Below are 21,788 nucleotides of genomic sequence, written 5' to 3' on the forward strand. Positions count from 1 at the left end.
GTAACCGGAAATCCCCTGCGGACCCTGAGAAAACCGGGAGGCAGATTATGATTGGTCGGTGGTCCTGTCAGTCTTCAGGCCTTTCTCTAACGATTGGAAAAAATGAATGCCAGTCTGGGAATCCCATATGTGATTGAATGCGATAGTAAGGGGGCGGAGCCCTGGGACTGATGATAAGGGTTGACTGCCATCTCCCCTCTGTCAGACAGCAAAGACGCCCCCAGTCCCTTGTAAACCTCTCAGGCCTAGGGCCCCTCCTGAGCTCCATAACAGGCCACCCAGTTGGGCCGACCCTTAAGGCAGCCTGGGCCCACGCCAGCCGGTAGACCCTCGAAGTGTGACCTCTGACCCCTGGCGTTCCTCTTGGAGCCGGCCCCCGGTGTGGGCTGAGGGGGCGGCCATGGAGCTGGGCAGCTGCTTCAAGACCTACGAGGACTTCAAGGAGTGCTTCAGCGCCTACAAAAAGGAGAACAGGTGCTCCTTCATCCTCAGGGACTGCGTCTCCGTCCGCTTCCACAACCTCAACCACGGCACATCCATCCGCGAGGACATCCTGTAAGGGCGGGGCACGAGGATGGGGAGGAGGCTGGACAGTCCCCAGGAGGGCGGCCTGGAGGAGGAGGGAGCGCAGTTGGGCGTGTCTCTAGGCGTTTAACAGGCACTCATTGAGCACCTGTGGATAAAAACGCCTCGGCGATAATTTCCTTCATCAGTCTCCTCTTTACAAAGCAATAATGCGGTTCATGGTTGGTTTGTTCGTTCATTCATTCTTTTTGTAAATTGTTCTTGAGCTCTTGAGATTAACAACCATTTTTTCAAACACTCTCCATGGCCCAGGCCGTTTTTTCTATTCTGTGCGTGCTTTCTGCAGGCCTGTGTCGAGAATTATAGATAAATCTGATCTTTCCCATTTGGTGATGAGAGAACAGGCTTAGAGTCTAAGTAAGGGTTGAAAACTCAAATGCCTTCAGGGCTCAGGTGGAACAGTCCAGTTAAGAAAGTTTAGCTTTTAATTTTACTATAAGAAAAAGAATGATGAACTAACAAGCCGACACCAGGTCTTTGTGCCATGTGGGACAACACAAGTGTACAGTGGGCAGAATGGAGAGCAAGCCCCATCTGGTCAACTCCAGCTGATGGCTGCCATGGGAAAAAGAAGATCCAGTGTTGCCAGAATTTGGGGCAAGAGGAGTCAGAAATCCTGGCTTTATGTGAATTTGTCCACTTTTTAAAAATTGACAATCGATTCAAATTCGAGCACATACCATGTGGGCCAATTCTGAGGGTCAAAGTAGAGCTAAGTTTGGGAGCTCTGGGTTGAGAAGTTTGGCCAAAGCTCTCCATCCAGGTGGCAGGCTATGTTCTTGCCTCTACTCTGCAGTCCAGGGCTATGCAGGGTCCAGATGACATAAAGATGAATAAGTAACCAAACCCTCCCTCAAAGAGCTTAACATGGGATAGGGTTGTGCTCAGGTAAACCTACTAGAATGTGATAAATGCTTTATAAAAGAGGTGTGCAGAGGAGGAAGTGACTAATGCCCAGGAAGTGGGGAAAGGCTTCAGGCTGGAAGTAATGATTCCTCCTGGGCCCTGAATGAATGCCGAGAGCCGGAGTTCAATGGTTAATTACCGAGTAAGTAGAGGAGTTTGACCAGAAGGAGGTGCGGAGCAAAGGCACAGAAATGTGAAGGAAGGTGGCATGTTTGAGAAATGGTGTGGCCTGCCACGCTTGGCAGGAGATGAAGGCCGTGCAGTCTACCTGAGGGGTCGTTTTTTTTCTTTTAAAGATTTTATTTTTCTTTTTTCTCCCCAAAGCCCCCTGGTACATAGTTGTGTCTTTTTAGTTGTGGATCCTTCTAGTTGTGGCATGTGGGAGGCCGCCTCAACATGGCCTGATGAGCAGTGCCATGTCCGTGCCCAGGATCCGAACCAGTGAAACCCTGGGCCACCGAAGCGGAGCTCGTGAACCTAATCACTCGGCTACACGGCCGGCCCCTGAAGGGTCTTTAGGTACTATTGTGGCGTGTTTGGACTCTATCCTCTGCTGGCAGCATCTTTCTAAGCAGTGAGAAGAAGACAAAAATGCCCTGCTGTCATGCTGCTTGGAGTCTAGGTCGGATAAAGCGCAGCAGCCTCCTGTTGCCTTCAGGTTAAGTGCAGGACCGTTAACCTGGCTCGCCAGACCATCTGACCCTTCTGACGTCTCCATCTTGCATTGTGCGCTCCGTACAGATTGGGTCTGCTCCACACTCAGCCCTGTGCCAAGCCCGCAGCTTCCTGGTCCTTGCATTTACCGTGTCTGCTGGGTAGAATAACCTTGCCTATCCTCTTATCTTAGCTCACTTTTCCTCAAATGTCAGTCATTTGGTATGCTATCATCTCAGTACTACGTATACCATCTTATAATTTACTTAAATTCAGTTTTAAAATTCAGTTTTAATATTCAAAGAAACCTATTTTAGAAGCAATCTAAGCAGTAATATATAAGTAGTAACAGTTTATGGGGCCTGCCCCGTGGCCGAGTGAAGTTCACTTGCTCCGCTTTCGCAGCCCAGGGTTTCACCAGTTCGAATCCTGGGTGTGGACATGGCACCAATCATCAGGCCATGCTGAGGTGGCTTCCCACATGCCACAACTAGAAGGACCCACAACTAAAATTACGCAACTGTGTACGGGGGGCTTTGGGGAGAAAAAGGAAAAATAAGATCTTAAAAAAAAAGTAACAGTTTAATGGCCGAAAAAAGTCTATGTTTATAAATAAATATTAAATATTCTTGTGTAATCTGAGGTCATTTTGGACCACTTGTGGAAAACTGAGCTAATTGTTACTTTTCCTTCAGATCTCAGCATATTTTCCAAGAAGCATTTCTTGACTCCCTAAGGGTTAGGTTAGATGCTCCTCTTCTGTGTTCTGACAGCACCTGTTAGAGCTCTTAGCACATCATTTTGAAATACAGTTTACAAAGGTTTTCCTGGTTTGGCTGAGCTCTTCCAGGGAGGGACTCTGGTTTTCCATTTTTGGTATTCTCGCTCATTAGCACAGTGCTCCCTGCGTAGGATCAAGTCCAGATTCCTCACAGGTGCACCCAAACACCCTTCAGGTTAACCATCCCCAGAGTCTAGCACAGGGCTTGGCCCATATCGGGCGTTAAGTCATTGTTGAATGAATGAGTCATCAATCGTCAAACATGTAATTCAGGGACATAGGCGCTCCAGAATCAATCGTCAAACATGTAATTCAGGGACATAGGCGCTCCAGGGCCTCAGAGAAATCATGGTGAGCTGGAGCTGGGCCCCAAAGATGGGGAGGTGTCAGGAGGTGTACTAGGTTTCTATTTGCTGTTCTAACAAATTACCACAAAAGTAGTGGTTTAAACAACACAAATTTATTATCTTACAGTTCTGTAGTTTAAAAGGCAGACACAGTCACTGGGCTAAAATTAACGTGTCAGCAGAGCTGCATGTCTTTCTGAAGTCCCTAGGGAAGAATCTGTTTCCTTGTCTTTTCCGGTTTCTAGAGATTGCCTATGCTCCTTGGCTTATGGTCCCCTTCCTCCATCTTCAAAGTCAGTAATGGCTGGTTGAATCATCACATCACATCACTCTGACTTACTTCTGTTGTCCCATCTCCCTCTCTGGCTCCCCTCTTCTGGCTCACTCTTCCACTTTTAAGGACCCTGTGATTATATTGGGCCCACCCAGATGATCTAGGATAATTTCTCTTTAAAAAGCCAGCTAATTAGCATCCTAATTCCATCTACAATCTTAATTCCCCTTTGCCATGTAACCTAACATATTCACAGGTTCTAGCGACTGGGTAGTGGACATCTTTAGAGGACCATTCTGCCTGCCTCAGGGGACCATTCTGCCTACCACAGGAGGATTAGTGTCCTGGAGGGAGAAATGGTGTGAGTTAGTGCAGGTGTTAACATGATGTACTTAGAAGGCAGGGAGGGGATGTACTTAGCTAGAACGAAAATCTATGCTGGAGCAGTGGGGAAGAAAATTGGAGGAACTCAAATAACAGATTGGAGGTTTGGAATTAGTTTCATTTTATTAATGTTTTTGAAGGTTGAACAATTTAAAAAATGAATTTGCTTTTGAATGGTTAATAGAGTCATTTAATTTTTAAAAAAAATTCAAACCATATAAAAGGCTCTAAAAGCCAGTGTCCCTTCCACTGTGTTGTCTAGAGGCAACCACTGTAACTTTCCTGAGATGCGCTGAGCCTGAACAGGCACATCTTTACCAGCATGTGCGTCTTTTTTTTTAAGACAAGCAGCTGCTTACTATTACACATATCATTCTACACCTAGCTTTTCTCACTTGTCAGTGTATTTGGGAGATTACTGCACATCGCTTATTCCAGCGTGTGGCAGTTTAATTCATTGATTTTGGCAGTTGTTTACTGAAAACTTACTCCATGCTAGCGTCTGGAGATGGTGTTGAGAAAGATAAATTGGGTCCCTGCCCTCGTGGAACTTCGCCTCCAGTCAGGGAGACAAATATTAAACATTAATCACAGATAGAATTATTTCCTTAAAATAGTAGTAGGATCTCCAAAGGAAAAGTCTTGGGTGCTGGGTGGGGGATGACAGTGAACCCTAATCTGGTGGGGGGGGTGGGTTGCTAACTGATACTTGATACCAGTGAGGCTCTTGATTAGGGAAAAAAACGGTCATCGCTGACATTTTGCAGAGATAATTTACAAAGTACATCTGACTTCATTATCCAACTTGGTCCTCTGAATGACCTTGTTAGAGGTGGGTTTTGTTATTCCCATTAAATGAGTTAATACATGTAAAGTGCTTACCACAGTGCCTAGTACATAGAAAATATTCCATAAATAGTAATGTGCTATTATTATGCAGATGTGGAAACAGAGCCAGGAGAAGCTAAATGTCAAGAGGACCCATAGTTTCTACCTCTCTGCTTTACATTAAGGTTGAGAGTTTCCTTAGTAACTCTTTGAAGGCTGTGTTCCATGTGCCTGAGCAAAGGGAGGAGGGAGAGTAGACCCGCTAGGGAGGCCAGGAGCAGGGACTGAGGCAGTCAAGACTTGAAAGAGGAAAGTCATGAAAGAAGCTGTAACAAAAAGCACCCTCACCCCCAAATCACCTGGTGTGAGCCAGGCTGAATTTGGTACAGTTACAGCCAAGAAAAATGGGAAGGGGCAGAAAGGAGGGAGCAGGTTGGAGCAGGGAGTAGCGGAAGATTTCAAAAAACTACAAGGTGGAGCTGCCCCCGTGGCATGGTGGTTAAGTTCAGTGTACTCTGCTTTGGTGGCCCAGGTTCATGGCTCAGGTTCACGTGTTTGGATCCTGGGCACAGACCTATGCCATTCGTCAGCCAAGCTGTGGCAGTGACCCACATATAAAGTGGAGGAAGATTGGTACGGATGTTAGCTCAGGGCTAATCGTCCTCACAAAAACAAAACAAACAAAAAACTATAAGAAAGCTCTTAGGTGTTAAAACTGAAGGTCAGACCCAGCCTGTTTATTGCCAGAATTCTTAACCGCCCTACTTAACCACTGGGTTGTAACAGCTTTCTAATTCCACTTGTTCATTTATTCATTCAACAGACTTCTAGAAAGAGCTTAAGTGTTTACCCCCAGAGTAAACATTTGAGTTGAGGTACAAAGATGAGTAAATTGTGATCTCTAACCTTATGGACAACAGTAGACTGAGCTAGTTTATGAGGAAGTGACTTCTTGAGCAGCCCAGGGCTTTAGCAGAGACCGGTTAACTGCTTGTTGGGATGTTGTAAAGGATATTCTTGGAGCATTTATTGGACACTGGCTCTGTGCAGAGCACACTGTGTTGGGCTTTTTGAGTGATATATGGATATGTGGGATGCACACTGCTCTTGGAGAACTGGAAGGCGGCGGTTGGAGGAAATATTTTTAGGAGATAATTTAGCAGAAAGCAATGTTTCCCAAGCCAGATATTCATACTGCTGGTGGTCGGACAAGATGATTTTAATAGTAAGTATTTATGTTACCCTCCAGACATAAAGATCCTTATTAAGTAGAGTAAAGAGAGCTGATTTAAAGAAAATTAAATAAGAAAATGCAGAGGGCCAGCCCCGTGGCTGAGTGGTTAAGTTGGCGTGGTTTGCTTTGGCAGCCCAAGGTTTCGCTGGTTCGGATCCTGGGTGTGGACGTGGCACCACTCATCAAGCCACGCTGAGGCAGTGTCCCACATGGAACAACCAGAAGGACCTGCAACTAGAGTATACAACTATATACTGGGGGGCTTTGGGGAGAGGAAGAAAACAAAAAAAGAAGAAAATGCAGAGCCAGCCCTGATGGCCTAGTGGTTACAGTTCAGCACTCTCACTGGTGTGGTGGCCTGGGTTCACTTCCCGGTTGCAGAACCACACCACTCGTCTGTCAGTAGCCACAGGGTGGCGGCGGCTCACAGAGAAGAACTAGAAGGGCTTACAACTGGGATATACAGCCATGTGCTGGGGCTTCCGGGAGGAAAAAAAAAGAGAGAGAAAGATTGACAGCAGTTGTTAGCTCAGGGAAAATCCTTCCCTACAAAAAACAAGAAACAGAAAGAAAAAGAAAATGCATGTAGCAGCTGAAACATAGTACTCAGTAAATATTTGCCAAAGTCATAACTGTAGTGCATGGTAGAAAGTGGTAGGTGCTTTAAGAGAGTCAAACATGCTGAGGAAGTTTCCACTAAATGACCAAAAGTCCCAGTCAACTGGGAAATTCTATGATTTTTATGCCAGGTTTCCCCTCTCATATGTTTATATGTGGCTGTTGTGTTTTTCTTTTTGTTAGACCTTTTTGAGGATTGATATTCTACACACAGTCCATGAAGTATTCTGATGTCTCTCTCCATTGCTGTTCAGTTTAATAGCTACCTTTTTTGAATACTTTTTTGGATTATATTCCAGACACTCTAAGAACTTTATAGGCATTGTTTTGTTTAATCCTCATCACATGCTTTAAACTAGGCCCTTGTTATCCAAGTTTTCATTTTCCATGTATCCATAGTCACAAGGCTGTGTAGGAAAGCAAAAGTCATAATGCAAAAATCTTGCTAATAAACTAGCCACTTATAAATTACTCACTACTTAATTATTCCTTCCTTCTTATCCCTACCAGTCCCATCAGCATCTTTGGCAGCCAGTTTCTGGCTAATGAATAGACGAGATAAACGTTAGGATGATACAATGTTAGTAAAACTGATTGCAAACTGAAATTGCACCTCTCCTACCTTGCACCTACAAGAGCTGTAGGATTTGAAGTCCCTGAAAGCAATGCGCAAGAACTCCTTATATCACCCTCAGCCTTATACCAGTTAACAAATGGAGAAGGGAAATCAACCAGGATGATGATACAGTAGTAGCTTGAAAAGCAAAGGATTTGCGTAGCAAAGAATTAAATTAGGCCTTTGGGAGACAGGGATAAAGTCCATGAATATTTTGGTAAAACTGACCTTTGATATTGGAAAAGTGAGACAGGAAATAAAGTAGCATAGTGTTTGGGAAAATTATACCAGGAAGAAAACAGTTGACGCTTTAAGTTGTTCTTTGATTATTCTAAGAACTGGGATATGGCTGCTATTATAACCTACATTTTGTTAAACATAATATCAGCTTCATAATTTTAGTCTCATTTTTATGATAAATTTCCACTCTGGGGCCAGCCCAGTGGCACAGAGGTTAAGTTCTCACGTTCCGCTTCTCTGCGGCCCAGGGTTCACCAGTTCGGATCCCGGGTGCGGACATGGCACCACTTGGCAAAAACCATGCTGTGGTAGGCGTCTCACATATAAAGTAGAAGAAGATGGGCACGGATGTTAGCTCAGGGCTAATCTTCCTCAAAAAAAAAAAGATAAAGTTCCACTCAAATCTTTTTTTCCACTATTTACTATGAAATGTTTCTGGGGATGTTTTTGGCTGCAATTAACTGAAAACTCTGACTCAAAATGGCTTACTTCTTTTTTTTTTCCAAGGAAGATTAGTCCTCAGCTAACTACTGCCAATCCTCCTCTTTTTTTGCTGAGGAAGACTGGCCTTGAGGTAACATCCGCACCCATCTTCCTAGTCTACTTTATCCGTGGGACACCTACCACAGCATGGCTTTTGCCAAGCGGTGCCATGTCTGCACCCGGGATCCGAACCGGCAAACCCTGGGCCGCCGAGAAGCAGAACGTGCAAGCTTAACCGCTGTGCCACTGGGCCAGCCTCAAAATGGCTTATTTGTTAGAAGCCCAGAGGAGGGCCTCTGAAAGTGATTGTTTCAGGGGCTCAGGCTGGTTGCATCTTTCTGCTCTGCCATCCTCAGCATGGGTCCTGACATGGCACAAATGCAGGAGTCACATCCGGAAGAAAAAGCCTTCCTTGGTTTCCTGCAGATTTCCTAGCATGTTTCTTTGTCTAGAATTGGGCCAGTATCCATTGCCATTCCTAATAAGATTACCTTAATTGGCTTAGACTAGCCCTGAAGCACTTAGCTATGTGGGGGAGGAATGGCAACCTGAATAAAACTGGCCTTTTAGGAAGGAAGAAGGGCGCTAAGGGATGTTGGGTTGGCAACCCACAGATCCTGTCACAGCCGTTTAAATGAACTCACTTTGAGTGGTACTGATTATTCTTGGGTCAGGCATTGATCTTCATAGACTAGTACTCTTGTTATTTCCATATTTATAAGTAAGGAATTGGAGGCTTAGGGGAAATGAAGTGACTTGTCCAAGTTCACACGGCTAACAAGTGGTAGAGCTGCCATTTAAACTCAGATCTTCTGGCTCCACGTCTTCTTCCTAACTCAAGTTCTATTGTCCAGAATGGCTTTACTCCACCTTAAAAGTCCTATTCATTGCTCAACGTGCAATTTACACACAACAAGGACACAAATCTTATGTAAAATTAATCAAAAGCCTTACTTAATCTGTGCCAACCCCACAGAGTGAATCACTCTTTATTCAGTTCTAAGTTTATTGTTTGTATCTCTATTTAACCATTCACTTGATTTTGACTTTACTGGCCACCTATGTAATAGTCTCTCTGCTCACTCGAGTTAGAGACTATCTAATTAGTCTCTGTAGCATTGTGAGCAACGAGTACAGTGTTTGGAATGTGGTGGCACTTAGTAAATGTGTGAAATTAAACAAAGGACTTGTCTAAAGTTATATTTATTAAGAGTAATACTGCTAGGACTAGAAGCCAAGTCATCTGACAAGCTCTGCCAAGGATCTTCCTAGTACGCTACTCATGCTGTAAGAACTTTCTGTACGGTACAGTCACTCATTTAACGTTCATTCAGTGTGTGTGTTTAGAGCACCTAGTCTGTGCCAGAGGGCAGTGCCAGGCACTAGGAGTACACCGGCAGCACTGTCTGGTAGGGGAATGCAAATACCCGCAGAGCAGACTGGAAGGAAGCAAGACTGGCTGACTCCCTTCCTCCAGATCCTGCCTGAGCATTCTTAGATGTAAGCACTAAGGCAGATTCAGAAAAGTATAAAACGCTATCCCTGTCTCGAAGGGAGTCTGTGCTTTACCTGGGAGACAGAAATAAGGACAGAGCTCAATGAATTCTTGCAGAAGATTTGTGTACTTCACTCTATGTAAGTTATAGCTCAGTAAAAAAGATTAAAGAAAGCAGGGAAAAAAATAACAGGCTTCAACCTAGTGCCCATTAAGTTTGAAATGCGTTATGCCAACAAGGACAGTATGTTTAGAGATCTTTAAGGAAGTTGTTCAACCTGACCGGTATGTTGAGGGTCAAGTCGAGGAGGGTAAAAATGAGAAGTCAGAGGAGGGAGGAATATTTTGAAAGAAGACAGGCAACATAATGGTTAACTGTGCAGACCGTAGCCAAGCAGGCTTAGTTCAGGTCCCCGGTCCTCCAGTTTAGCGGAGGATTAAACCCCAGATTCTCATCTTCAGAACCTTTAAGCCGGTTTTCCCATCTGTAAAATGTGGATGATAATAGAACCCTTTTCCTGGTAGGAAATGAGGCATGTAAGGGGCTTAATATAGCCTGGCATGTAGTAATCCTTAACACGTGTCCTAGTGGTAGGAAAGATTGTAAAAGACATGTTAACATATTGGATGTAGACATGGAGAAGGAGGAATTAAAAAGAATGCCAAGGTTTCCGCCGTGGGAGGTGCAGTCATTAATGGAACCAGGAAAGGGAGAAAGAGCTTTATGGTTGGCACTCACCAGTGTCTTTTCTTTGGATTAGCTTAACAAACTTGCACCAAGCGCACAGAAAGTCAATATAGTTTGATGAGCTAGAGCTGTGCTAAGACACTGAGCCAGCAGAAGGGTAGGGCCCAATCTAAGGGCTTGGGGAGGGCTTCCTAGAAAAGATGATGGTGGCACGTCGTCCTGAAGGATGAGTAAGCTCTGAGATGAAGACAGGTGGGAAGGGCATTCCAGACAGAGAGACAAACACGAGCAAAGGCGTAGAGGTGTGACAGTATCGTGAACATGGGAAGCTGTAGACAGTCTTTCTAGGGCGTAGAAAAACAAGATGGTGAGGGGGTAGAAACGAGGCTGGAGAGAGAGGCAGAGGCCATGCTGCAGTCACTCCTCACAGGCCTCACCATACTGCTGGGCTGCCCCAGCCCCCTCCTTGGCCCTGAGCTAGGGATGGCATTGCCACCCCAGTGCTGTTCACACAACAGGTGCAGGCATTTTCAGCCCTGGGCCCTTCCACCCTGTTATTGCGGGCCTGACATATCCTGTTTTTCTAAGCTTGCCCCACAGGGTGGGCAAACAGGACCAGCTGGATTAGAATGTTTGGAAAGGGGTTGATGAGGTGCCCAGGCTGTGTCATGTCATACTGGGGAGTCAGATATTTTCTCCCTTCCCTGGTCTTTGGGCTGGGACTCCCTGAGGAGGCAGGGGCATGACCCGTCCCACCCACCTATGGTCCATGAGTCATTTCTCCAGTACATCTTTGATAAGCATCTGCTGAAGGAATGGCATCGTGTTAGGTGCTTGGAATACACTGAGGAATAACTCAGGTTTGCCCCTTGAAAACAGCCCCAGCCAACTGAAAAGGTACTGCATGAACACCCAAGAGATTGTCACAAGGCAGAGGAGCTGCGGTAACAGCTGACTTTGATTTAGGATAAATGAAAGGCTGAACTAGGCTCTGGGTTAAATATTCCATCTGTGGCTTATTTAATTCCCGACAACAACCCTAATAAGATAGTTTCATTTTTATGATGAGGAAACTGCACACAGAGAGGTGAAATGACTTGCCTAAGGCCAGACAACTTCTGAGTTGTGGTGCCCAGATTCAAATCCAGGCAGTCAGCCTCCAGCATCCCCACTGTGTCACCACTAGGTATACTGCCACCCGGAGAATCTGCTAAGCCTTTTATTTTAAATAAATACTATGAATTCAGAAAAAAGAGCAATTACTGTGGCTTGAGGGTATCCACAAAGGCTCCCTGGAGAGGGTGGGACCTGATTTGGGCCTTGAATCATGGGTTGAATGGGACAGGAAGAGAAAAGGATCAGCTATTCAATTTAATTACCCTTCTCCTTTGAATCATCACTTTCAGCCTAGAATGGCAAAGCTGGCGGGGACCCTAAAGATCGTCTAGCCCAGGGGTTCTTAAACTCTCTTAGGATGCAGACATTTTCCTTTAAATGAAAGATGAATCGAGATCTTCTATCTTAAAGAGGAGGCCCAGACTTCCCCTAATCCTTGAGCGCCACTTTTTTTTTTAAGGTTTTTTTATTTTTCCTTTTTCTCCCAAAGCCCCTGGTACATAGTTGTGTATTTTTAGTTGTGGGTCCTTCTGGTTCTGGCATGTGGAGTGCGCCTCAGCGTGGCTTGATGAGCGGTGCCATGTCTGCACCCAGGATTCGAACTGGCAAAATCCTGGGCCACCGAAGCGGAGCGTGTGACCCTCTCAGCCGTGGGGCTGGCCCCTAAGGGCCGCTTTTATCTTTGCTGTCTGTAAGAGGCGGCGGCAGTGGTTCCAAAAAGGTGGAATGAAGGAGGCATTTTAAACAGTGAGTGACCAGCTAGGCACTCTGCTGCTGCCTCTTGTCCGTTTTCGCTTGTGTCTTGCCTCAGATTGAATTGTATGTTGAGAGCTATAGATGAGTAACAGAGTGAATGAAAGGAGTTGGGGCTTAGAACTGCTGGAGATAAAAATGGGGGAGTGGTTTAGTTGGAGAGGGTCTTAAAGAAAAAGCTGAATCCTTTGGGACTGGAGAGTGAGCGTAAATCTTCCTTTCCTTCATCCAATACTGCAGTGTGGTCTCCAGGAAATGTATCAGGCACTGTAAGACCCTACAGGGCCTTGTCTCATAAGAGAAAGGGGATAGTCAGCACCTTTCTCATTGTCACCTCTACCTTCCCTAGATATGTGCAGGTGAAATTTGTCTGTATTCGGACCCAGTCAAACAGGAAGAGAACACCAGAGGAAGACATGTGCCCAGCGTATTTGCTCCTGCGGTATAATGAGAAACTGGATAGACTATTTATCAGTGAACTCAACACCCAGCATATACATGTTGACTCTAAAACTGAGGGTCCTGGAGGAGACGCCACTGGTAAATCTCAAAAGACAATGTGCCTGCAGAAACCCCAGCCTGCACAGCCCACAGGCAAGAAGGACCTTGACACAGCTGAGAAGTCCCTGGTTGAACCATCATTTTGCTTAGATAAGGTCCAAGCACCCTCAAAGCAAGAGCAAGAGAGCATCACTCCTTCTGACCTGGCCAAGATAGCAAAAGTGATGAAGAACTTTCTTAAGGTGGATGAAGGTTCCATGGCCTCCTTCAGTGTGGGCAACAGCCAAGACCTGGACCGGCTCAGCTTCCAGAGCAGCAAGATGAGCAACCTGTTCATCCGTTTCCCAGAGAATCTCTTGCTGCACCGGGTGGAGAATGCTCAGGGCCACATCCTCTATGCTTTCTTGGTGGAGAACAAGGAACGAGAGAGTCGAGTGGTCCACTTTGCTGTGCTCAAGGCTGAGACAGCCACCTCCGTGGCCAAGATGCTGAGTATTTTCACAGAGTTCAACTCAGATTGGCCCAAGGTCAAGGTGGTCTTTGTGGACCCGTCCTTCCCTCATCGAGCCATCCTGCAGGAGATCTTCCCTGCTGCTCGCATCCTTCTTTCTATCTACCACACAACCCGTCTCTTGGAGAAGAAGTTGCATCGTAGTTCAGCACATCCATCCTTTAAAAGGCTTATGAAGGAAGCCCTGCGGGAAGCTGTGTTTGTCACTTCTGATGCCAGCGTGCAAAATCTCTGTCAGATGTCCCAAGCCCTACTAGATGGGGAGCTCTTCAGTTTCCTGCAGGCCCACTGGTTCTCCTGTGAACTGCTGTGGTACATGCATGTCAGGAAGGGCCTGCACGCATGTAACACCTATATGGACAGCCTAGATGTTGTCACCAGCAAGGTGTCAAGCCTCTTTCGAGAACAGCAGTCCCTGCTGGACTGCATCCTCCGCTTTGTGGATTACATAGACTTCTTTAATACCAAAGGCTTGAAGAACTTGCCCATGGCTCCTCCCAAGTTAAAGAGAGCCCGGCCAGCAAGCATACCACCAAAGTCCAAGAAGGCTTTTGGAATTTGTGGAGGGAGCCTTACCAGGCTTCTTGTGGATGAGAGAAAGCCAGACCCACAGCTGTTGCAGCAGCAGCCACAGGTGCAGCCCTCCCGGGGTGGCATGCTAGACACCTTGCACCAGAGTGGCTCTGAACTGGCCTATAAGCTGTGCCACAATGAGTGGGAGGTGGTGCAGAACTCCACCCACCTGGTGGACATGGCTGGCTCCTCAGTGGACGTTCAGCTGCTAGAGGACTCTCACCAGGTTAGCAAAGATGGCTGTAGCTGTAGCTGTTCCTTTCAGCAGTGGTACCACCTGCCATGCCGGCACATTTTGGCCTTGTTGCACACCAGCCAGAAGCCCGTGGGAGAAGCCATGGTGTGCCGTCGGTGGCAGAAAAGGTACCAGCACCTCCTCGGGCCCAGTGGGGAACTCCGGAACCCTGTTGTGGTCCCAAACACAGGCCAACCTGGGAAGCAAGGACGGAATGACATGATTCAGGACCTAAGCAGGGAGCTAGCAAACCTGCTAATGCAGAGTGAGGGGCCGGAGCTGGAGGAGCGCTGTTCTACCCTGCGCAAGATTGTGGACATCTGGGCTGACCCGTGCCAGCAGCCTGAGCCCAGTCACCAGCCTGCGGACTTCAAGGATGTGGGCCGCCTCCCTTTCCTCTGGGGAGAGCAGGAGGAAGGGGAGAGACTCCCTCCTGCGAGAGCCACGATTCATGATTAAAACACTTGCACTGGCGCACTGGACCACAAACCCCTCTCCTTGGAAGTCGGAGAGCTCAAAGTGGGCAGGACATGCCAGAGGTCAGCATTTTAACCAGTGTCTTCCTAGGTAGGGCTAGGAAGATTGTTACAATAGGGAGAAGAGGAGCCCCACTGTGTGACAGTCCTTTGAATCTGCCCTTTTTCCACCCTACCTTTGGCATTCCTTGGGAGCCTCGTTCATTGTTCAAGGCCAAAGTTATCTCCATGCTGAAAGGTCATCCCTCTTTCTCCTCTGACCCCTGAGATCCGATCTTATTCTCTTTATAGAGATGAACCCCCGCCCTGGGATAGGGTGAGACCATTTAAAATGGACCTGGTGAAAGGGCCTGTTTTCGGAGACAAAGGGAAGGAGGGTGATCCTTGGCTGTTGCTGCTCTTTACAAAGAATCTGTTATTTGTACCTATTTTTATTTATATTAAATAAAGTGTTTTTTTTAAATAAAATCAAATAAGCAGAGTAAAGGTGTGCTGCTTGAACAGTGAAGGAATCTAATGGGGGTTGTGGAGCCAAACAGAACTTGATGCCTCAAATTCAGACTGGGCAGTCCACCACTGAACTTCACCCTCTTCCCACCAACCAAGCCTTCAACACTGATTTCAGCTGCCTTGTACTCTAGCAGGAGGAGGCCGATTAGACTGGGAGGGAAGAAACCTGAGTCCTAAATCCGACTGCCCGCAACCGCTGGGGGACTGTGGGCAAGTTCCTAATTTCTTTGCCCCAGTTTCCTCATCTGTAAAAATTAGTGTGTTGGTCTGTTCTAATCGCAATTTCCCCTCTAGATTTATATAAACAGAACATTTTCATTGCAGTTATAAGCACCGACACTGACTTTTGTTGTTGTTAGTTGTAATCTTAATTACCTAAAGCCCGGTAGCCATCCAGCTTTCCAAGGTGCCATCTTCTGGCGAACTGAGGTCAAAAGATGGCAGGCAGCCTTGGTTCACCTTGACCTTCCCTTCTGGATCTCTCTCTTCCCTAGAATACTGGAGGGGGTAGGGCTGGGCAACACCAAGCTTCAGGGCTCTCAAGGAGATCTGGATTTCCTCAGCTCCCAGGGTTGGGCCCCGACCCCTGATGTAGAGACAGAATTGGAGACCTGGGCCTCAGTTTCCCCATAAGGCAGAAAACAGTACAACTACACGTGCATCCTTTCCTACCCCCCTGGGGCTTTGGAGTGTGACCAGAAAAGAAAAAAATCCGTAGAACACTGCTATTTATTTTCCTTTTCATTTTCGGCTTGTGAGGGCGTTTCCATAGTAGCACGCCTGTCCAGTCGTCTACCCGGAATCCAGGCTCGAGAGTTCCTGTCTCAGGGCTCAGACTGGCAGGAGCAAGAGCGTCCTCAGGCTTTCATTGGTTACCGCCAGCCGAGCCCCTCGTAGCCCTGGTAACGGCACTGCCACGAGTCGCCAGGCTGCGATTGGTCCGTGCGCCAAAGGCCGAACACGAACTCCTCAGGCCGTTGGCCCAAGTCACGGGAAGCGGCGCCGCGGCTGGTGATCCTAGAGGTCAGTCACAGTCAGAGGCAGGGTCAAATAGGGAGAAATGGCGACAGAGCCAGGCTGTGGGTGAGTGGTTTTTGAAGGGGTGGAGGTGTGAGGCACCTGATGACCACCGTCACCCATGACACGGCTCCCAAAGGGGCGGGAGGATGACTGCTCTTCTGGCTCCGGCCGAACTCCGAATGGGAACGTCAGACATCCACGTCCTCCCACCCGCGTTAGAGGTGAGAGGTCAGAGGCCGCGTCCCCTCTCGGTCCCTGGTTTTTGGACTTCAGGTGCTGTAGAAAACAGTCAGGATCGCCAGCCAAAGGCTCAGCGTCCACCTGCTTACAGGGCAATAGTGGGCAAGTTACTTAACCTCTTTGAGCCTCAGTTTCTCATTTGTAAAATGGGGACAACCCGGTTTGGGGCCAAATAAAGGAAGCATTTGACTGGCACATTGCAGTTGAGGGATTTACATAGAGGCGGAGAAGCTATGCACGTTTGTTAGCTCCGTTTTGTGGTTGAAGGGATTGAGGCCCAGGAGGAATCACTGACTTGCCGGAGATCACACAGCAAGTTGGGGGCAATTGCAGTTCTCTTGCGTGTACCAGGACCAAATGAAAGAGTGGATGCCAAGAAGTGATTTGTAAATATAAAGTGCTAGACAAATAGAAAATGCTATTAAGAAAAAGAAGACCATATGCAGCTCTAGCCTTCACACTCATCTCATGGAACCAAATCTTTCCATGTCTGGCTTAAAAATTAGGTCTCAACTCCAATGTCATCCTGCCTGCCCACAGAGGGGGCTTCCCAGAAGACCTTAGCTAAAGTATCCCTCCCTCCCCCGACTTACTCTCTACCTGTTACCCAGTTTTGTGGTCTTTGTAACTTTTATTATCTGATATATCCTTGTTTGTTTACATGTTTATTGTGTATCTCCCCAGAACAGTGCTCATGCATAGTAAGTGTTCAGTAAATTTTGTCTGGATGAATAATTGAAGAGCCAAGCCTCTATTCTCTCCTTAAACCTCTGTTCCTCTCCATAGGCCCATCTTTGGAACAAGATCTGGGAATTACAGTCCAGCCTCAGGCCTCAACTTAGTTGGAGCTTGAGAGACCGAGAGCCTCCTGGACAGCAGCCTCACAGAGAAAGTACTTTGACCTTGGCATCTAGACTTCTCCCATCTCCCCCATGGCCCTGACAATGCTGAATGAGCTCCTGATTGAGGACCCAAGCCCACCTATGCTGCTGTACCAGGTTAGCAAGACTGCCCAGTTAGATACCCTCAACTATCAGAGCTGCTTTATGCAGGGCATCTTTGCCCATTTCCCTGAGATCCTATTTATCCACCGGACCTATAACCCCAGGGACAAGGTGTTATATACCTTCCTGGTGGACGGACCTCAGGTGCAGCTGGAGAGTCATCTCGCCCGGGCAGTCTACTTTGCCATTCCTGCCAAGGAGGATGCTGAAGGCCTGGCCCAGATGTTCCAGGTGTTCAAGAAGTTTAACCCAGCATGGGAGAGAGTGTGTACCATCCTAGTGGATCCCCATTTCCTCCCCCTGCCCACCCTAGCCATGGAGTTCCCCGCAGCCGAGGTCCTGCCCTCAGCCTTCCACATCTGTAAATTCCTCCAAGGTAAGTTCTATCAGCTGTCCCTTGAACAGCCTGTGGAGAGGGCGCTCCTGACCTCACTGCAGAGCACAATGTGCTCGGCCACAGCTGGCAACCTGAGGAAGTTGTATACACTCCTGAGCAACTGCATCCCCCCGGCCCAGCTGCCTGAGCTCCACTCACACTGGCTGCTCAATGACCGCATCTGGCTGGCCCACCGCTGGAGAAGCCGATCCGAGAGCAGCCGCTACTTCCAGGACCTAGAGGTCACCACCCGTGTCCTCAGCCAGTTCTTTGGCACCACCTCGTCTGTGGAACAAGGCATGACCTCTCTGCTCCGATACATGCAGCAGAACTCCAGAGACAAGGCAAGCTTCAGCCTGGGCCTGAGTCCCCAGAACAATTATGTCCCCTCATATGTCACCCCTGAAAGCCCCAAAGTGGAGCAGTTGGTAGAAGCCCGCATCCAGCACTCCCTTAATGCCATCTGCACGGGCCCAGCGGCCCAGCTCTGCCTGGGTGAGCTTGCTGTGGTCCAGAAATCTGTGCACCTCATCGGCTCTGGCTCCGAAAAGGTGAACATACAGATCCTGGAGGACACCCATAGGGTGCAGCCCCAGCCCCCTGCCAGCTGCAGCTGCTACTTTAACCAGGCCTTCCACCTGCCCTGCCGCCACATCCTGGCCATGCTCAGCACCCGCTGCCAGGTGCTCCAGCCCGACATGCTGCCAGCTCAGTGGACAGCAGGCTGTGCTGCCAGTCTAGACAACATCCTGAGCAGCAAGTGGAGTGAGACCCTGGATAAGCACTTGGCAGTGGCTCTCCTCACTCAGGAGGTGGGTCAGCTCTTACAGCACTGCAACCAGGAGGAGTTTGAGCGGCGGTACAGCACGCTGCGCGAATTGGCTGATGGCTGGATCGGCCCTTATGAGCAGGTCCAACTCTGATTTCCGTCACTGCCCAGGGATGCTCATCCACACTGTGCACACTCACATCCACCCCCACATGCACACCCCCACACACTCACACTGTTGTACTGCCATGGGCCCTCCTTCCAAGAAAAGATAAGAGTCCTATTTTACTGCAGCCTGCTACGTAAAATGTTTCTAGTTCCCCAAGATAAGAGTCAGCAAATCTTTGCTGTAAAGGGCCCAATAGTAAATATCTTAGACTTCAGTGGCCACATGTAGTAGTCTCTGTTGTATATTCTTGTTTTCATTGTGGTTTTTTTACAACCTTTTCAAAAGGTAAAAACCATTCTTAGCTCAAGGGCCTTACAAAAATTGCTAACCCCTGCTCTAAGATAAGAGATAAGACACTGAGTGAAGATAGAGGGCTGGGCCTTGGTTTCAGACACTCACCTGACCCACAGAGGAAAAGGCCCCTCAGGGGAGGTGGCTCACTAGGCGCCCAGGCTCCTTCCTGCAACCCCCTCACCCATGCTGAGTTCATTAAAGTTGAATGTTGCCTATTCCAGCACTTATCCAGTTCTTTGTCTTATAGAAGGCAGTTTAGGAAATACTGTGGAAAGAATACACACTTCAGAGTCTGACACTACATGCAAATCCTCGTTCCTTCCCTGCCTGATTTTTGAGGCCTGGTTCTTTTTTTTCAGTGGAGAAGACTGGCCCTGAGTTAACATGTGTTGCCAATCTTCCTCTTTTTGCTTGAGGACGATTGTCTCCAAGCCAACATCTGTGCCAGTTGTCCTCTATTTTTTGTACGCGGGATGCTGCCACAACAGGGCCTGACAAACGGTCTGTAGGTCTGCGCCCAGGATCCAAACCCGTTCACCCCAGACCACCGAAGCAGAGCATGCAAATCCAACCACTGTGCCACCAGGCCAGCCCCTGGTTCTCCTTTTTACTAGCTATGAGACTTCGGGCAAGTCGCCTCTCTAAGCCTCAATTTGTTCATCTGTAAAAAAGGGGATCCCCACAGCATTGGTAAGTTTAAAGGAAAATGGGCATATAATGGGCCTGACACCCAGTGGGTGCTCAGATAAATGTTAATTTTCCTTCCTTGCTGATGGTCCCATCACCTGCACTCAGTAGGCTGGGAAATGTAAGGCAAGAGGAAAATTCACATTGCCTAGGACTTTGTACAAGAAATTTTGATCAGGTCCCAAAATGATACAAAAGAAGCCTCGACTCTCCAAGCAGGGCCCCTACCACAGGTAATTTTCATCATTACTACTCTCACAAGACTGTCTCCTGGCTTCCTGGTATCTGGAGAAACTTCCTGGTGTCTGGGCCCTGATGAAGGACTGGTGTTTGTCAGAGTGGCTCAAACAACCACCCTATCCCCTCCCCTGCCATAGGCACCCCCAACCCTGTCTGCCCAAAAACCATACGGAGAAGCCACCCTATGTGTCTGGTGCAATTTCATCCAGCTACAAGCAGGAGCCAGGAGGCTGGCCCCTCCTGGATCTCCCTAGGGCCATGTGCCCAGAGGCTGTGTGGGCTTGTGCCTGTTCCCACCGCACCCCCTCCACAGCCCCCTCTGGCTCCGGATGGGCCATCATGAAAGCTTGAGCCGCCCGAATCAGGTCCTCTTCCCGCAGGCCTGGGACAGGCACGGTGGGGATGCCAGCGATCATCATGGCCAGGGTAAGGATGCAGATGTCAGGCTGGGAGCTGGCTTCCTTCCCGCCTGTCTCAGAGGGCATCGGCAGAACCCCTGGTGACAGCCCACACAGTAGCAGGGGTCCAGGCCTGCTGGGGCCACCCCGGTGGGGATCTCTGCTGCTGGAGCAGCCATCCTCCCAGCCCAGGTTCTCCGGCTGCCTTGCATGGGGGAATTTGTGGCAGTATCGGCCATACTCCTTCTGCCGCAGTGTCTCCCAGCCAACCCCCCCAGGGCAGCCCCTGGCTTCTGGCACTGCCAGGGCCGGGCTCCAGGCCTGGGCAGCACGTGCCACCTGCTCAGCTTTCTGGCTCAGTGGGCCTAGTCCACTAGAGGCCACCACCATTGGCTCTGCAGGACTATAGAGGCCAAGGGACGAGCCCGGAGAAGCAGCCCCACCTGCAGAGATAGGAATGAGATGGAATGTTATTCTTGGTCTCTTTGTGGAGGCCCTGAGGGGCAGATCATTGGGAGCAGGAGCAATTAAGACCAGCCCAAGACGGCTGTCTAGCAGTTGGGGACTATGTTTTACTCATATCCACACCCCCAGTCCCTAATACTGAGTAAGTGATGGAGAAGTGTTTGTTGAATGAATGAGTGAGCAAGTGGGTAGGTATTGGCAAGGACTTTTGGAATGGCTTTTCTTCAAAGAGAACTGACTCCAGGGCCAGCCCAAAAATACCCAGCAGAAGCTCCACCTCCCCAGAGCCAGGAATCAGGTTCTCAGGGGAAGTTGCCATACTCCCTCCAGTTCCAAGTGCCCCTCTCTCACCTTGGCCAGAAGGCAGAAGACCCGGATGAGTTTGTGGAGACATGAAATAGGACATGGCTACCCCGAAGCCCCTATTTGTGAGGGAACAGTTGTCTGCCTCCTGTCCTACTCTCTCCATCCTTCTAGAATGTTACCTCATAGTCCCTTCTCTTTACACCTGAAACCCACCTCACAGCATTGACCTGTTCATTCTAGAACCTGAATATGACAATGGGATGAGGTTAAAAGAGTGCTGGACCAGGAACTGGTTATTCTAGGTTCTTGCCTTTACCCTGGGCAAGTCATCTGAACAGTTTTGTTCCTTGATATTCTCATCTGTAAGGCGGAGGTGATGACCACCTACTACCCCAGCAGAAGTTGTAAGAGTTAGATGAGATCACGTGTATGGAAGCAAGTGATCAGAGATACCACTAAAAGAATCTAGTGCTTTGTGTCCTGTAGCGTGAGAAAAGGAATACTCTGCATTCACTCATTTGCTGTGTGACCTTGGACAAAGACTTTCCCATCTGTGGGCCTCAGTTTCCCATCTGCAAAATGAAATAGTTGGTCTAGGACACTGCTTTTCAGGCCGGCTGCACATTAGAATCTCTTGGGAGCTTTTAGAAATCCTGACGCCCAGCCTCATTCCAGACCAATAAAATTAGAATCCCAGGGTCAGACCTAGTTATCAGTATTTCAGTGGTTATGCATGCTGAAGCTGAGCCCTTTGTTTTAGGGAAATGGTTCTCAACCCTGGCTATGGTTTAGAATCTCCAAGGGAGCTTTTACAAAAACAATGTCTAGGCCTAATCCTCCCACAGATTGAATGAGAATGCCTGAAGTTGAGGTCTGGGGCATCAGCACCCTAAGCATCCCAGATAGCTCTAATGAGTAGCCAGGCTAGGAACACTGGTTAGGTGACGTATAAAATGCTCGCTCTCTTGCTCTGACCTGCTGACCCACAGTGATTCTAAAAGAAGTGCTCCTC

The 21,788-nt window shown here is 48.2% G+C and overlaps 3 protein-coding genes across 4 annotated transcripts; 2 read left to right on the top strand and 1 right to left on the bottom strand.

The window, feature by feature from the left end:
• Nucleotides 1–37: 37 nt before the first annotated feature.
• On the top strand, nucleotides 38–18,900 carry ZSWIM3 (zinc finger SWIM-type containing 3). 2 transcript variants are annotated; one of them, XR_545116.2, is made up of 3 exons: nucleotides 170–555; nucleotides 12,352–14,361; nucleotides 16,855–18,900. XR_545116.2 is itself a non-coding variant. In XM_008521659.2 (2 exons), exons 1-2 carry the CDS (start codon nucleotides 401–403, stop codon nucleotides 14,279–14,281), a joined length of 2,085 nt encoding a protein of 694 aa, XP_008519881.2. In that variant the 5' UTR covers nucleotides 38–400; the 3' UTR covers nucleotides 14,282–14,779. The 2 variants fall into 2 exon arrangements, 1 of the variants encoding a protein (XP_008519881.2); XM_008521659.2 differs by lacking the exon at nucleotides 16,855–18,900 and having other exon boundaries at nucleotides 38–555; nucleotides 12,352–14,779.
• SPATA25 (spermatogenesis associated 25) lies at nucleotides 15,520–21,087 on the bottom strand. Its single transcript, XM_008521653.2, has 2 exons — nucleotides 20,822–21,087; nucleotides 15,520–20,448 (listed from the first exon to the last, which is right to left on the bottom strand). The coding sequence occupies exons 1-2, from the start codon at nucleotides 20,937–20,939 to the stop codon at nucleotides 19,817–19,819; spliced, it is 750 nt and encodes a 249-aa protein (XP_008519875.1). The 5' UTR covers nucleotides 20,940–21,087; the 3' UTR covers nucleotides 15,520–19,816.
• Nucleotides 17,001–18,900, top strand: ZSWIM1 (zinc finger SWIM-type containing 1). The gene has a single exon (XM_008521660.2). The coding sequence runs from the start codon at nucleotides 17,001–17,003 to the stop codon at nucleotides 18,369–18,371; it is 1,371 nt and encodes a 456-aa protein (XP_008519882.2). The 3' UTR covers nucleotides 18,372–18,900.
• Nucleotides 21,088–21,788: the final 701 nt, after the last annotated feature.

Source organism: Equus przewalskii, chromosome 21 (genome assembly GCF_037783145.1).
Source record: "Equus przewalskii isolate Varuska chromosome 21, EquPr2, whole genome shotgun sequence".
Lineage (NCBI taxonomy): Eukaryota > Metazoa > Chordata > Mammalia > Perissodactyla > Equidae > Equus > Equus przewalskii.

What these genes read in the sequence shown, in the direction of transcription:
- ZSWIM3 (XM_008521659.2), top strand. Translation starts at nt 401, where the DNA reads ATGGAGCTGGGCAGCTGCTTCAAGACCTACGAGGACTTCAAGGAGTGC. An exon ending in TCCATCCGCGAGGACATCCT is followed by an intron (nt 556 to 12,351) that starts GTAAGGGCGGGG and finishes TACCTTCCCTAG; the next exon opens with ATATGTGCAGGTGAAATTTG.
- ZSWIM1 (XM_008521660.2), top strand. Translation starts at nt 17,001, where the DNA reads ATGGCCCTGACAATGCTGAATGAGCTCCTGATTGAGGACCCAAGCCCA.
- SPATA25 (XM_008521653.2), bottom strand. Translation starts at nt 20,939, where the DNA reads ATGGAGAGAGTAGGACAGGAGGCAGACAACTGTTCCCTCACAAATAGG. An exon ending in TCTTCTGCCTTCTGGCCAAG is followed by an intron (nt 20,449 to 20,821) that starts GTGAGAGAGGGG and finishes CTATCTCTGCAG; the next exon opens with GTGGGGCTGCTTCTCCGGGC.